Here is a 12,914-nt window from a genome sequence, read left to right on the forward strand (position 1 = left end):
AGAGCCACTTTGGGGCATCTGATGAATAGGACCCCAAAATCTGGGGGGGGGGGACTTTATAGATCAGAAGGAGTCAAGAAGGGCAATTCTCAAAGTTCCTTGCACTAGAAGCATCTGTGTTCCTTCTCAGGTGTTCATCTGTGGGCCCTCGCCCCATTGGCTGCTGGTGACATCTCGGGGAGCCTTGCGCTTGCACCCCATGACCATAGATGGCCCCATTGAGTCCTTTGCCCCCTTCCACAACGTCAACTGCCCCAAGGGCTTCCTCTACTTCAACCGACAGGTAAGCCTCGTCCCCAGGGTTAGAACGAGGAAGGCCCCCCTGGTTGGAACACCTGCCGTGCTACGTTCCTTAGAGCTGACCCAGAACCTGGCCGAGCAGGGGTCTCCAAACCTGGCAACTTTTAAGACTTGTGGGCTTCAACTTCATCATGGCTGGCTGAGGAATTCTGGGAACTGAACTCCACAAGTCTTAAAAGTTGCCAAGTTTGGAGACCCCGGTGGTAGAGGGAGGTCTGACTGTGTTCTGCCCTGCAGGGGGAGCTGCGCATCAGCGTCTTGCCCGCCTATCTTTCTTACGACGCGCCGTGGCCTGTCCGGAAGATCCCGCTGCGTTGCACCGCCCACTACGTAGCATATCACGTGGAGTCCAAGGTAGGACTGGGTGCTCTGGGTAATGCTAGATTGGCTTGGAAATTGAATTGCCCTAATAACACAAGGCAGCCTAGTTCCCTTCCTTTTCCTTCCCCCTCGATTCCTTCCTAAATTTGTTGTCACACGGGTTCAGATTACACCCTTAAATGTTCCTTCAATATCAAAAGAAGTTTGTTGCTCTTATGTGACAGTATTCAGGTTGCGGATTTCTGGATCCTCAGCTTGCATAACAGCAAGCTTCGCGGTTTCAACCGTTTCTGAGCGTTCTCCCTTCTTTCACGCCACGTATTCCCGTCTCTTCCCTGAGCCTGGAACAAACTCCCCCCCCTCCTCCCTAGGTGTACGCTGTGTCCACTAGCATCAACAACACTTGCACCCGCATCCCCCACATGACAGGAGAAGAGAAGGAGTTCGAGACCATCGAGAGAGGTGAGTGTGCTGGGGGCCAATGGGCGACATCCTCCACCCAGGGGCCTTCCTGGAGGAAGCTCTGCCCAAGCTGAGGATGACCCTGGAGCAGTTCTCCCCTGGTCCTGCCCAGGGGAGGGTCTTTGGGGCGAGGAGCATGGAAGGAGCTTTACTGGACTGTCCACAGACAAGGGGCCCCCAGCTGCTCGGTTAGGGTCCAAGGAGAGGAGCGAGGGATGGGCCCTTAAATGAGGCAGGAATGGCTGGATTTCAATATAGTGATTTTCTGGGCTGTATATTAATTACAGAGCACCAAGGACTCCCCAGTTGTCCTTCTCCTCTCTCCTTCTCCTCTTGATGGTGTTCCCTAGTAGGGTAAGAAAGGCCTGTGTCAGGCTTCGAGGTCGTCTCAAATAAATTGCATTTCAAACAAAGTCTTTGAAGGAAAACTCCTATTTATTAAGCACGACATTCTAAAATCCGACTCCATCGAAGCCAACACTGACTTCCAGACCCAAAACCCTCCCTTTCCGTTCCCCACCCCCCTGCACTCATTGGCCATCTTCCAAGTCATTCTACCCCTAATCTACCGCTCCAGCTCAAAGGAATTTCCCCCCTCCCATCCCATCTCCTAGGGGATATTATCTCCAGGGAAAATAAGTAGGTGAAAAGTAAGTCAAAAGTCCCTTTCCAGACGCCTCCGCCTCTCCTTCTTATGTCAGCACTAGAGTAAATGCAGTTTGAAGTGCTGACAGCCTGCAACAAAACCAGAGAGCACCAAGGACCCCCACAGTCTTCCTCTTCCTCCTCTTCTCTCCTCTCTTCCTCCTCCCCCACCCCACACATCTCACTCTCTTCTTGCACTGATGATGTTCCCTAGATGGGTCATGAAACATCTGCAAGAAAACGTCTGCAAGAAAAATACCAAGCTTAGAGAGCCCAAAGGACCTCACCGTCTTCTCCTCCTCCTCCTCCTCCCCCCCACAAACCCCACTTCCTTCTTGCACTGATGATGTTCCTTAGTTGGTTAATGAAAGGCCTGCAAGAAAACCTCCAAGCTCAGAGAACGCCTCATTTCAACCCTGAGTTACATTTCTCCCCCTTTATTGGTACCCAGCTCTGGAGCTCCGTCTCCCCCCGTCCCTCACCTCTCTCTTGAAGTGGGGGCCAAACACCGAACAGCCCTCTTTCTTCTCTTCTGCAGATGACCGCTACATGCACCCCCTGCAGGAAGCCTTTTCTATTCAGCTGATCTCTCCGGTCAGCTGGGAGACCATCCCCAACACCAGGTGAGAAGAGGGGAGACGGGGATCTTTGGGGTTAAACTCAGGGAGGCTTTCACGGGGAGGGAGGGGGCATTCCTTTGGCAGAGCCCCGAAGGTAGGATCAGTCCATTGCCCCATCTGGTCCAGTGCCCCCCCCCCCCCAATCCTTTTTTTTTGGTTTGTGGAGATCAGAGGCTCATGGTCAGGGTCCCAAGAAATAATTCCATAGCAAGCAAGTTCCTCAAAGAGCAATTTTATTGGAGATATCATATTGGCACAAACTGGTGAAAACCGACTGTGAAGGTTCCTGTGATGACCTGGGGCACAGCACAGAGATAACACAGGCAACTTGGCAGTTCAAACTGCCCCTTTATTGCTCCAAATTCCCCCCAAACACTCCCACATTTCTGGCCGGTCCCAGAGCAAAGTGATGTCAAACCCCCACACACACCTCAAGCAGCCTCTGGCTGCAAATAGTCCAGCCCAGCGCTGTGTACACCAAGGCTGCACAACAATAAATCCAGCAGAGCAAAGCAAGGCGTTCAGGAAGCAAAGGATCCGGGTATTTAGTCCAGGAAGAATGCAAGGAGTCTTGGGAAGTTCAAACGTCGGCACTTCATACTTCAGGAGCTCAACGTTTGTTCCCGACAAATGCCCCTCTCCACAGCGTCTCCTTAAGTCTCTTTCCCCAGGTGTGCCTTGTGAAGATGGGCGAGTTGACGGCCTGCGCTGTTCTCACCTTCTCTCCACTCTTCGTGCTCGAGGATCAGGAGGGGGTGGTCCTTGCTCCTCTCCTGAGCTCTGTCTCTCATGTTCCTCCCTGTCTACGAGCTGTTCTAATCCTGAAAGGCCCTGCCCTTCCCCACTTTCCTCTGAAGCCAACGAAGCCGCCCCCTCAATCTCTGTCCACCCAGGTTCCAGCTCATCTTCCCCAGCAGATTCAGGCTCTGACGGGAGCAGGACAGTTCCTGCGGTTTTCACCTGATTAAAAAGGGAAAGTTCCCCCTTTCCCCAAACGATCAGTCACATTGTCCAATCAAAGTGCCATCTGGTCACCTGGAAACCGGACTCCTCCTCTCCCCAGACACCGATTGGAATGTCCTTGGTTCCCACAGGAAACTATTTTGTTTTGGCTACAACCCCCTCCTCCCCCATCTAACTATGTTATGTTCCCCCCTCCCTCCAGAGTTGGCCCCTCTGTGGTCGTGTGATCAAAATTCAGACGCTTGGCAACTGATTCATATTTATGACGGTTGCATTGTCCCAGGGTCACGTGATCCCCTTTTGGGACCTTCTGATGGGCAGAGTCAAATGGGGGAAGCCGGATTCACTTAACGACTGGGTTATTGATTTAACAGCTGCGGCGATTCACTTAGTGACTGTGGCAAGAAAGGTCACAGAAGAGGACAAAACTCACTTAACCAATGTCTCACTTAGTTAGCAACATGAATTTTGGGCTCGGTTGTGGTCGTAAGCCCCCCCTCCGCCCCCATCCCATCCTCCCCCTCCTCTGCTCTGCAGGATCGACCTGGAGGAGTGGGAACACGTGACCTGCATGAAGACAGTCTCCCTGAAGAGCGAGGAAACGGTCTCCGGCCTCAAGGGCTACATCGCCGTCGGGACTTGCTTGATGCAGGGAGAAGAAGTCACCTGCAGGGGACGGGTGAGACACACACACACACAATACACACACACAATACACACACCCTCCCTCGCTGCTCTGTGAAGCTTTTCCCTGCCGGTCACAACTGCCCCCTACTCTAATTCCCAATATGTGTGTGCATCCCACACACTCCGGAGGTTCAGCCAGTGAATGTTCTGCCCCAGCTACGGACCCCAAAGAACACAGCACACACAAAGTTTGTACAAAACTTAATTTACTAAAATAACTCAGTCTTTTTCAAAACAAAGGCAAAGTAATCACAATCTTACTAAGGTTGGCAGAAAGCCCAGAAGCAATTTGCAGAGAATCCAGACGCAAAGGGGAGTGAACTAAAGTTGTTCCCTACAAATTACTTCAGTCGGCGTTCCTCCTTAAATAGGCTAAGGGAGTGGCCAATTAGCCCCAAGCCTTACTCTCGAGGAGACCTCCTCCTGAGGAGCCACTCCTGCCTTTTGGCAGCTCTGCGCGCCCGTGCAACGAGAAGAGGCTCCTCCTCTTCTTCCTCTTCACTTATGGGAGCTTCTGGAGGTTCTGAAGGCCCTGGCTGAATCCCTGCCTCTGGCACCAATTCTTCTCCAGCCTCCTCATTGTCTGACTCGAGTGCCAGCTGCACAGGCTGCTGGCACAGCATCACACCAGCCTCCTCACTGTCGGAATCAGCTACTAGCTGCACAGGCCGCTAACGGGCCACAACAGTGAATGACGGGAGTTTGTGGAGGGGATCAGTGAGCAAGGGATCCTATAGGGTCTCCTGTTTGAACAGGGGTTGGACTAGAAGACCTCCAAGGTCCCTTCCAACTCTCTTCTGACTCTGATTCTTCCTCCTCCTCCTCCCCCATCGATCCTCTTTCTGCAGATCCTGATCATGGACATCATTGAGGTTGTTCCTGAACCGGGCCAGCCCCTCACCAAGAACAAGTTCAAGGTGCTGTACGAGAAGGAGCAGAAGGGGCCGGTCACTGCCCTCTGCCACTGCAACGGCTACCTGGTCTCGGCCATCGGCCAGAAGGTGAGTCGCTCAGGGACCCAGAAAGGGCCAGAGGCCATGCAGCTGCTTCTTCCCAGCTAGGACTTGGTGCTCTCCCTGCTTGGTGGGTTTCTTGCAGACGTTTCATTACCCAACTAGGTAACATCATCAGTGCTGGAAGGGAGTGGGGATTGTGAGGAGGAGGAGAAGAAGAAGAAGAGGAGGAGGAGGAGGAAGGAGGACTGTGAGGTTCTTGATGCTCTCTGAGCTGGATGGTTTTCTTGCATACATTTCATTACTTTACTAAGTACTGTATTTTTCGGACTATTAAGACACACTTTTTTGTCTCCCAAAAGGAGGTGAAAATGTCTGCATCTTATAGACCGAATATTGCCAAAGCCCCAGTCACTCACCGGCCATTTTTTTTTGCCTCCGCATGGTCCATTTTCGGGCCTTTTATCAGCCTTTTTCAGGCCTTTTTTCAGCCTCTTTTTGAGGCTTTTTTTTTGGCCAATTTTTTCAGAAAAAACGGCATGAAAAAAGCCTCAAAAACTGGCCAAAAAAGCCTTGAAAATGGGCAGAAAAAAGGCTGGAAAAGGCCCGAAAATGGGGCCCGCAGAGGCCAAAAACTTTTTTTTGTTGATCTCCTCTTCTAAATTTAGGTGCATCTTATAGTCCGAAAAATACGGTATCATCCTCAGTGCTAGAAGAGAAGGGTTTTTTACCTACTTGGGTTATGAAAATGTCTGCAAGAAAACCACCAGTCCTTCTCCTCCTCCTCCTGTCTACAAACTCCCCTGATGTTGTTGCCTAGTTGGGTCATGAAATGTCTGCAAGAAAAGCACCCAGCTCTGGGCCCACCAAGGAGCCCTGGGACTTTGGGAACTGGGTTGACAAAGGAATTGTGGAGGAGGGCTTGTTACGGGGGAGGGGGTGAGGTGGGGGAGGGGCAGGCAGACCAGAGGGAAGCAGAATGATTTCATGGGGAATCCTGGCCTACCCTCTCCCTCTCCCCATCTTTTAATTAGGTTTGAGTATTTTTTTAAAATGTAGTTTCTATTGTGTACAAGCTTTGTAAATTTTGAGCCCAACATTTCCATTGATAAGCAAGGCAGTTGTTAAGTGAGGTTTACCTCATTTTATGACCTTTCTAGCCAAAGACGTTAAGTGAATCACCGCAGTTGTCAAGTTAGTCACACGGTTGTTAAGTGAATCTGGCTTCCCTGTTGACTTTGGGTATCAGAAGGTCACAAAAAGGGGATCACGTGAACCCCCCCCCCTCTTCTTGGGACACTGCAACCGCCCTGAGTCCGTGCCAGTTGCCAAGCCTTTGAATTTTGATGATGTGACTCTGGGGATGCCGCAACGGTCATAAAGTGTGAAAAACAGCCACAGGTCCCTTTTTTCAGTGCTGTTGTCACTTCGAACGGTCACTAAATGAACAGTCGTAAGTCAAGGACTCCCTGTATTGTAAAACGTCCAGAGTTAATTGAGGGTAAATGGATCCATTCAATCCATTTAATCCTAAATGAGAATTAATAGGTGAGCCCAGCCCGTGTGGGAGGTGGGGATCCTGCTGGGGCCAGAAGGGAAGAGCCGGCTTTTGCTTGAGAAGTTGACTCTGGTGGCCAAGAATGATGGAGCAGGTGGCTGGGGGGGTTGGTTTCTTGGGGGGGGGTGAATTTTAGAGAGCCAAGGCTGGCCTGCCCACCCGCCCGCTTGTCCCCCGGCGCAGATTTTCCTCTGGAGCCTGAAGGACAATGACCTGACCGGCATGGCCTTCATCGACACCCAGCTCTACATCCACCAGATGATCAGCGTCAAGAACTTCATCTTGGCTGCCGACGTCATGAAGAGCATCTCGCTGCTGCGCTACCAGGAGGAGAGCAAGACCCTCTCGCTCGTCAGCCGGGTGGGGACCCCAAACATGGTGGGGAGGACTGTACACACACACACACACACACACACACACACACTGTTAAGGAATATGCACAGAGTAACCCTTGAGTAGCAAGGTTGTGCACATGAGAAACGACTGAGAGTGATTGTGAATGAGCACTGTCAATACACAGACACACTGAGTTGTGATATTCTTTTACTTTTAGGAAAAAGCAAAGCAAAGTCCAATAAACAATCCAGGTCATACACAGATAAAGATAGTTAAATTGTCAATCCAGGGATATTCCAAGAACAAAGTCTTCTTACCAGTTGTTGTAGTCATATGCAATAAAACAGTTCTTTTTGGAGTTGCAAACAGGAACAAGTACAGCAGTAAAACAATCGGTAAAACAGTAGAAAACAACAAGTAGCAATGATCAAGCAGTGATCACGCAGAGAGAACAGGCAGAGAGGAGCAGAGGTAGCAATAATAATGCAATAAGAAAAATAAGCCACGATTCAAGCTTCCTCTTAAGTACGTTGGCTACAGAGCTAGCCAATCAGCCATTCCCTAACACGCACCCTCCAGCCCATGTCCCTGGGCCTCTGCTGACCCCCCTGCTTCTCTCTCTCTCTCTCTCTTGTCCGCAGGACGCCAAGCCCCTAGAGGTCTACAGTGTGGACTTCATGGTAGACAACGCCCAGCTGGGATTCCTTGGTGCGTCCCAGAGGGGGACTTTGGAAAGGGGTGGGGGGCGGGCAACGCCTGGTGGGGGCCAAGGGATATTGGGGGTGGTGGGCAAAGAATGAAGAAGGGGCTTTGGAGCAGGGATCGATGTGTAAGGAATGACTGGATTCACCAGGGAACTGTGCGATCCCAGGAAGATGACAAGTAGTCCTCAACTTATAATGGTTCATTTAATGACCATTCAAAATTACGACGGCACTGAAAAAAGCGACTTTTCTTTTGCAGTGTCCGACAGGGACCGGAACCTCCTGGTCTACATGTACCTGCCTGAAGGTGAGAAGAAGCAAAGGAATTTATTATTCATTAAATTTATCTTCCATCTGCCTCCCCCTGACTCTGGGGGAAGAGAGATGGGCTGAGATCCATCTCTCTTTTAGGGAGATTTGGGTCAGTTTCACCTGTGTCTAAAGTTATTCTCCATCGTCCAGGTCAGGCTTGTCCCAAAGGTTCTTTTTGCAAAAGGCAGCTGGGCTTAAATCTTTATTTTTTTTTTTTCCTTGAAAACTTTTCGCTTTTCATCCAAGAAGCTTCTTCGGTTCTAATTGACCGGTGGGGAATAGAAGGATTTATATTCTTGGCAGCCATCTGGGTTGAGGAGAATATAACAAAGAAAGAATATAAATCTTTTCGTTCCCCACCAACCAGAACTGGAGAAGCTTCTTGGATGAGAAGCGAAACGTTTTCAAGGGGAAAAAATCAAGAAAGTTGAGTTGCCTTTTGGAAAAAGCAACTTTGGGTCACTTTTGCTTCCTGTCCCTGAGGATCCTCCCTGCCAACCCCAGGCTCCTGTTGGAGCAGCAGTTAGTGGAAGGATGCTGAAGCTTCTTGTCAGGAGGGACTGGGGAGGGGGGCTCCTCCTGTCAACATCCAGCTTGAGTATCCAGATAAAAGCCTTAGGATCATTTCAGTTCTGAAAAGCTTACTGTTTCTTGAATATATTGCGTAGGAATGGAAAGGTAAAACTGAACTCTGAACTTCTAAGGCACCAGTTCACAATATTAAACGATGAATTTCCCAGCTCTGCCCCCACCCACAGGCTTCCCCCTAGATCAGGGGTCTCCAACCTTGGCAACTTTTAAGACTTGGGGACTTCAACCCTGGCTGAGGAATTCTGGGAGTTGAAGTCCACAAGCCTTAAAGTTGCCAAGGTTGGAGACCCCTGACCTAGATCATTCTCTTCGTTTTGGGAACCATCTGCCTTCTTCTGCACACCTGTTGATCTGACCTTGAACAGTTTCCAGAGTCTCCCGTGGAACTGCAGAAGTTTTGTTTCTCCAAATTAACCCATTCGTAGTCAACACCCCCCCCCTTTTACTCTAATGACAAGTTGAAATGAAGAGGCAACGTAGCTGCCCACGTTTCACTCTTGACCCCTCCTAGTTCCCACCCTCCCAGCAGCCCCCCGGGGCCTTTTGCTTCCCCTGCAGCGAAGGAGAGCTTTGGCGGGATGAGGCTCCTCCGTCGAGCGGACTTCCACGTGGGTGCCCACGTCAACGCTTTCTGGAGGACGCCGTGCCGGGGAGCCCTAGAAGGGCTGGCTAAGAAGACCAACGCCTGGGAGAACAAGCACATCACCTGGTTTGGTGAGCGAGGGGGGGCCGGGAGCAGGGGATCCTGGGAGACCCAGGATTGGGTGCTTTTCTCGTCCCATTCACACAGCCTTCCTGTGTTAGCACTGGGGAATCTTGCACCTGGGAGTCTCGTTAGGAAAGCAAGTTCTGTTGAAGGGTTTCCAGATGAGGATATCTGGGCTTTTCTTGCAGACGTTTCATTACCCAACTAGGTAACAGCATCAGTGCTGGAAGGGAGTGGGGCTTGGGGAGAGGAGTGGGAGGAGGAGGGAGAGGAGGAAGAGGAGGAGGAATGTGGAGTCTTTGGTACTCTCTGAGCCTGGTGGTTTCCTTGTAAACATTTTATTACCCCACTAGATAACATCATCAGTGCATCAGCATTCATTGGGTCATGAAATGTCTGCAAGAAAACCACTGAGCTCAGAGAGCACCATGGACCCCACAGTCCTCCTGCTCCTCCTATCTGCACACCCCACTCCATTAGTATTGATGATGTTACCTAGTTGGGTCATGAAACGTCTGCAAGAAAACCACCAGGCTCAAAGAGCACCAAAGACCCCTCATTTCAACCATGAGCAACAAAGATTCTCCTTAATTGGTATCTGCATTGATTAAGTCCTCTACTTAAGGACTGTAATTTAGGCTGCAGTTTCGGTCATTAAGTCATGACAATTGTAAAACGGGTCACCACGGGACTCCACCTGATTTTACATTTACGTTTTTTGCAGTGGTTAAGTGAATGTGACGGTCACAAAGCCGAGGCTGCTGCTGTTAAGCGAATCTTTTGTTTGTGATGGGGCGTTTTTTTTGGCCAGAAACCAGGAATAAACACCAGTTTCTGGGAAAAACATTGAGAAAATAAAGAATAGAATAGAATAGAAAATAAGAATAGGAATAGAAATAGAAATACCTGTAGAAAGAATAGAATAATAATAGAATAGAACAGAACAGAACAGAACAGAATAGAATAATTAGAATTAGAATAGAAATAAACCCACGGGAGGTAGAAATAATTAACAAAATATTGACCTGTGCAGAAATGGACAGGTTAACAATGGAGCTCAAAGATAAAGATGAATCGGAATTCTATGTAACCTGGAATACATTTTATGTAGAGAAAAGGAGGAAATGTAGGGATAGAGAATTAGAAACAGAGTGAAGGAAAGGGGAGAAAAATAAATAAAATAAAATTAAGAAATATTAGATAGGAATAAATTGGATTTGAATACATACGAAGGGAATATGTATGTAACTGAAGTGTGATGGAATGTACAAAAAAGTATATATGGAATATGCATGATATTATATTGTAAAATACACGAAAGAAAAAGTGCTAGAAAAGTATGTACCAGACAAATCGCACCAAGTCTACTGTTTTTAAATTGTATATTTAATAAAATTAATTTTAAAAAAAGAAGAATAGAAATAGAATAGAAATAGAGAGTTGGAAGGGATCCTAGCTGTAAATGCAGTCTGGTTGCCGAGGCACCCATGGATTTCCACGGTGAGGAGGGCCGAACATTGGAACATAAGATTTCAGGTCGCCAAGGCCCATTTTGGGGATCCGTCGTAACTCCCCAACGGTTGCCAAGCGACAGGTCGTCAATCAAGGGTTACCTGGACGCTGCCCAGAGTCCTTGGACGGGTGTGCTCTTCCTTCCGCAGCCACTCTGGACGGAGGCATCGGGCTGCTGCTCCCCATGCAGGAGAAGACCTACCGGCGGCTCCTGATGCTGCAGAACGCCTTGACCTCCATGCTGCCCCACCACGCCGGCCTCAACCCCCGGGCCTTCAGGTACTCCCAGGGGCCAGGCCCTGAAGGGAACAGTGGGGAGGGGAGGGGGGCATCCTTGGATCCCGGCCACGTCACCTCCCGCTCTCCATCCTCCCATCTAGGATGTTGCACGTCGACCGACGCATCCTGCAGAACGCGGTCCGTAACATCCTGGACGGGGAGCTGCTCAACCGCTACCTCTACTTGAGCACCATGGAGCGCAGCGAGCTGGCCAAGAAAATCGGCACCACACCGGACATTGTGAGCAGGAGGGGCAGGCCTGGGGGGGTGGGGGGGGGGAGGAGGGAGGGGGACCCCCCCCTTCTTGGGAGGTGGAAGTTGGATGAAACGCAGCCGGGCCGGGCCCACTCGCCACGGCCAAATCGCTGCGGGACAACTCAACACAAGATAACAAACCACCATAATAATTCTGGAATATAGTTCTTGAAAAGGGGCAGGACAAGATCCTGTGGGACTCTGGGATCCGGACAAACATCTGGCCCACAACACACCTGACATTGTGGAAAAGAAGTCTGGTTCATTGGCCCAAAGGTTCTTTTTTTTCCAAGAGGCAACTGGACTTTCTGGTTTTTCTTGGAAGACATTTCACTTCTCATCCAGGAAGTTTCTTCAGCTCTGACTGGATGGAGGGGAACGGAAGGGTTTATGCTCCTTGCAGACACAGCTGGTCCTTTGCATCCTTTTTAGAGGGTCCTTGAGGCCACCTGGAGGTTTCTGTGTGTCCTCAGGGTCACCCGAGTGGTGCAGATTTCCCCACCCTGAGGATAGAGACAAACCCTCAAGTGGCCTCAACGACCTTCTGAAAGGATGCCAATGACCAGCTGTGTCTGCAAGGAGCATAAATCCTTCTGTTCCCCTCCATCCAGTCAGAGTTGAAGAAGCTTCCTGGATGAGAAGCGAAACGTCTTCAAAGAAAAACTAAAAAGTCCAGTTGTCCCTTTGGGACAAATCTCCATGGACAGCTGGTTCATTGATATTGCAATATCAGCTGATGCACGAACTGGAGAGAAACAGCTGGAAAAACTAACGAAATAGCATCGCAGTTTGCAAAATTGAAGCCGAGCGATTGTGGAAGAAGAAATCCATGGTTCTACCAATACAGGCAGTCCTCGACTTACAACAGTCCAGTTAGTGACCGTTCAAAGTTACAACGGCACTGAAAAAAAGTGACTGCTGGCCATTTTTCACACTTAACGACCGTTGCAGCCTCCCCACGTTCAGGTGTTCAAAGTTCAGACGCTTTGGCGATGGACTCGTATTGATGATGGTCGCAGCTTCGGGGGGGGGGGGATCACGTGATCCCCTTTGATGAGCAAAATCAACGGGGAAGCCAGATTCACTTAACAACCATGGCAAGAAAGGTTGTAAAACGGGGCCAAACTCACTTAACAAAGGTCTCACTCAGCAACATAAATTTTGGGCTCAATTGTGGTCCTAAGTCAAGGACTGCCTGTAGTTATCTTGCATGAAGTTATCCTGCAGCGAGCTGTCCGAATTCCAGGGATAAGGCGGCCACTCCGTGTCCCTGGGAGGAGCTGGGGGGGGGAACCCCACTTTCTCTCTCTCTCTTTCCAAGGGGCATCTTGCCCTAAGCTCCACTTCCCCCTTGGACCCATCTCGGCCCTTCCTGGCTTCTTCATCTCCTCCTCCTCCTCCTCTTCTTCCCTCCCACAGATCCTGGAAGATCTCCTGGAGATCGATCGTGTGACCGCCCATTTCTAGGGGGGGATCCTCTCTTTGCTGCAATGGAGGCAGTTCGACGTCCCCCTCCTTCCCCCCAAGTTGTTGCGTTGCTTGTTGTGTTGGTATTTGTTTTTGATAAAAAAAAAACTATGTAAGATTTGTATAAAATGTTCAGGATTTGTAAAGAAACAACAAAGTGTTGTCAACTGGTGTGCTGTTTGTGGGGAGAAGCAAATGCCGAAGGGACCCTCGTGAACACTGCAGGGACAGCCCAGTTTGTGG

General features: G+C 49.9%; 1 protein-coding gene across 3 annotated transcripts in view; it reads left to right on the forward strand.

Moving 5' to 3' along the window:
* CPSF1 (cleavage and polyadenylation specific factor 1) overlaps window positions 1-12,816 on the forward strand; it is a 37,952-nt gene extending 25,136 nt beyond the window's left edge. For all 3 annotated transcript variants that reach the window (XM_070940226.1, XM_070940228.1, XM_070940227.1), the window contains 13 exons: window positions 131-283; window positions 538-654; window positions 993-1,083; window positions 2,267-2,351; window positions 3,849-3,990; window positions 4,847-4,999; window positions 6,693-6,869; window positions 7,487-7,553; window positions 7,809-7,856; window positions 9,011-9,166; window positions 10,820-10,949; window positions 11,051-11,189; window positions 12,624-12,816. In XM_070940226.1, the coding sequence (XP_070796327.1) occupies window positions 131-283; window positions 538-654; window positions 993-1,083; window positions 2,267-2,351; window positions 3,849-3,990; window positions 4,847-4,999; window positions 6,693-6,869; window positions 7,487-7,553; window positions 7,809-7,856; window positions 9,011-9,166; window positions 10,820-10,949; window positions 11,051-11,189; window positions 12,624-12,671 (1,506 nt within the window). In that variant the 3' untranslated portion in view covers window positions 12,672-12,816. The remainder of the gene's footprint in view (window positions 1-130; window positions 284-537; window positions 655-992; window positions 1,084-2,266; window positions 2,352-3,848; window positions 3,991-4,846; window positions 5,000-6,692; window positions 6,870-7,486; window positions 7,554-7,808; window positions 7,857-9,010; window positions 9,167-10,819; window positions 10,950-11,050; window positions 11,190-12,623) is intronic.
* Window positions 12,817-12,914: the final 98 nt, after the last annotated feature.

This window comes from Pituophis catenifer, unplaced genomic scaffold (genome assembly GCF_029215685.1).
Source record: "Pituophis catenifer annectens isolate HBS135680 unplaced genomic scaffold, rPitCat1.0.hap2 SCAF_3, whole genome shotgun sequence".
Taxonomy (NCBI): Eukaryota; Metazoa; Chordata; class Lepidosauria; order Squamata; family Colubridae; genus Pituophis; species Pituophis catenifer.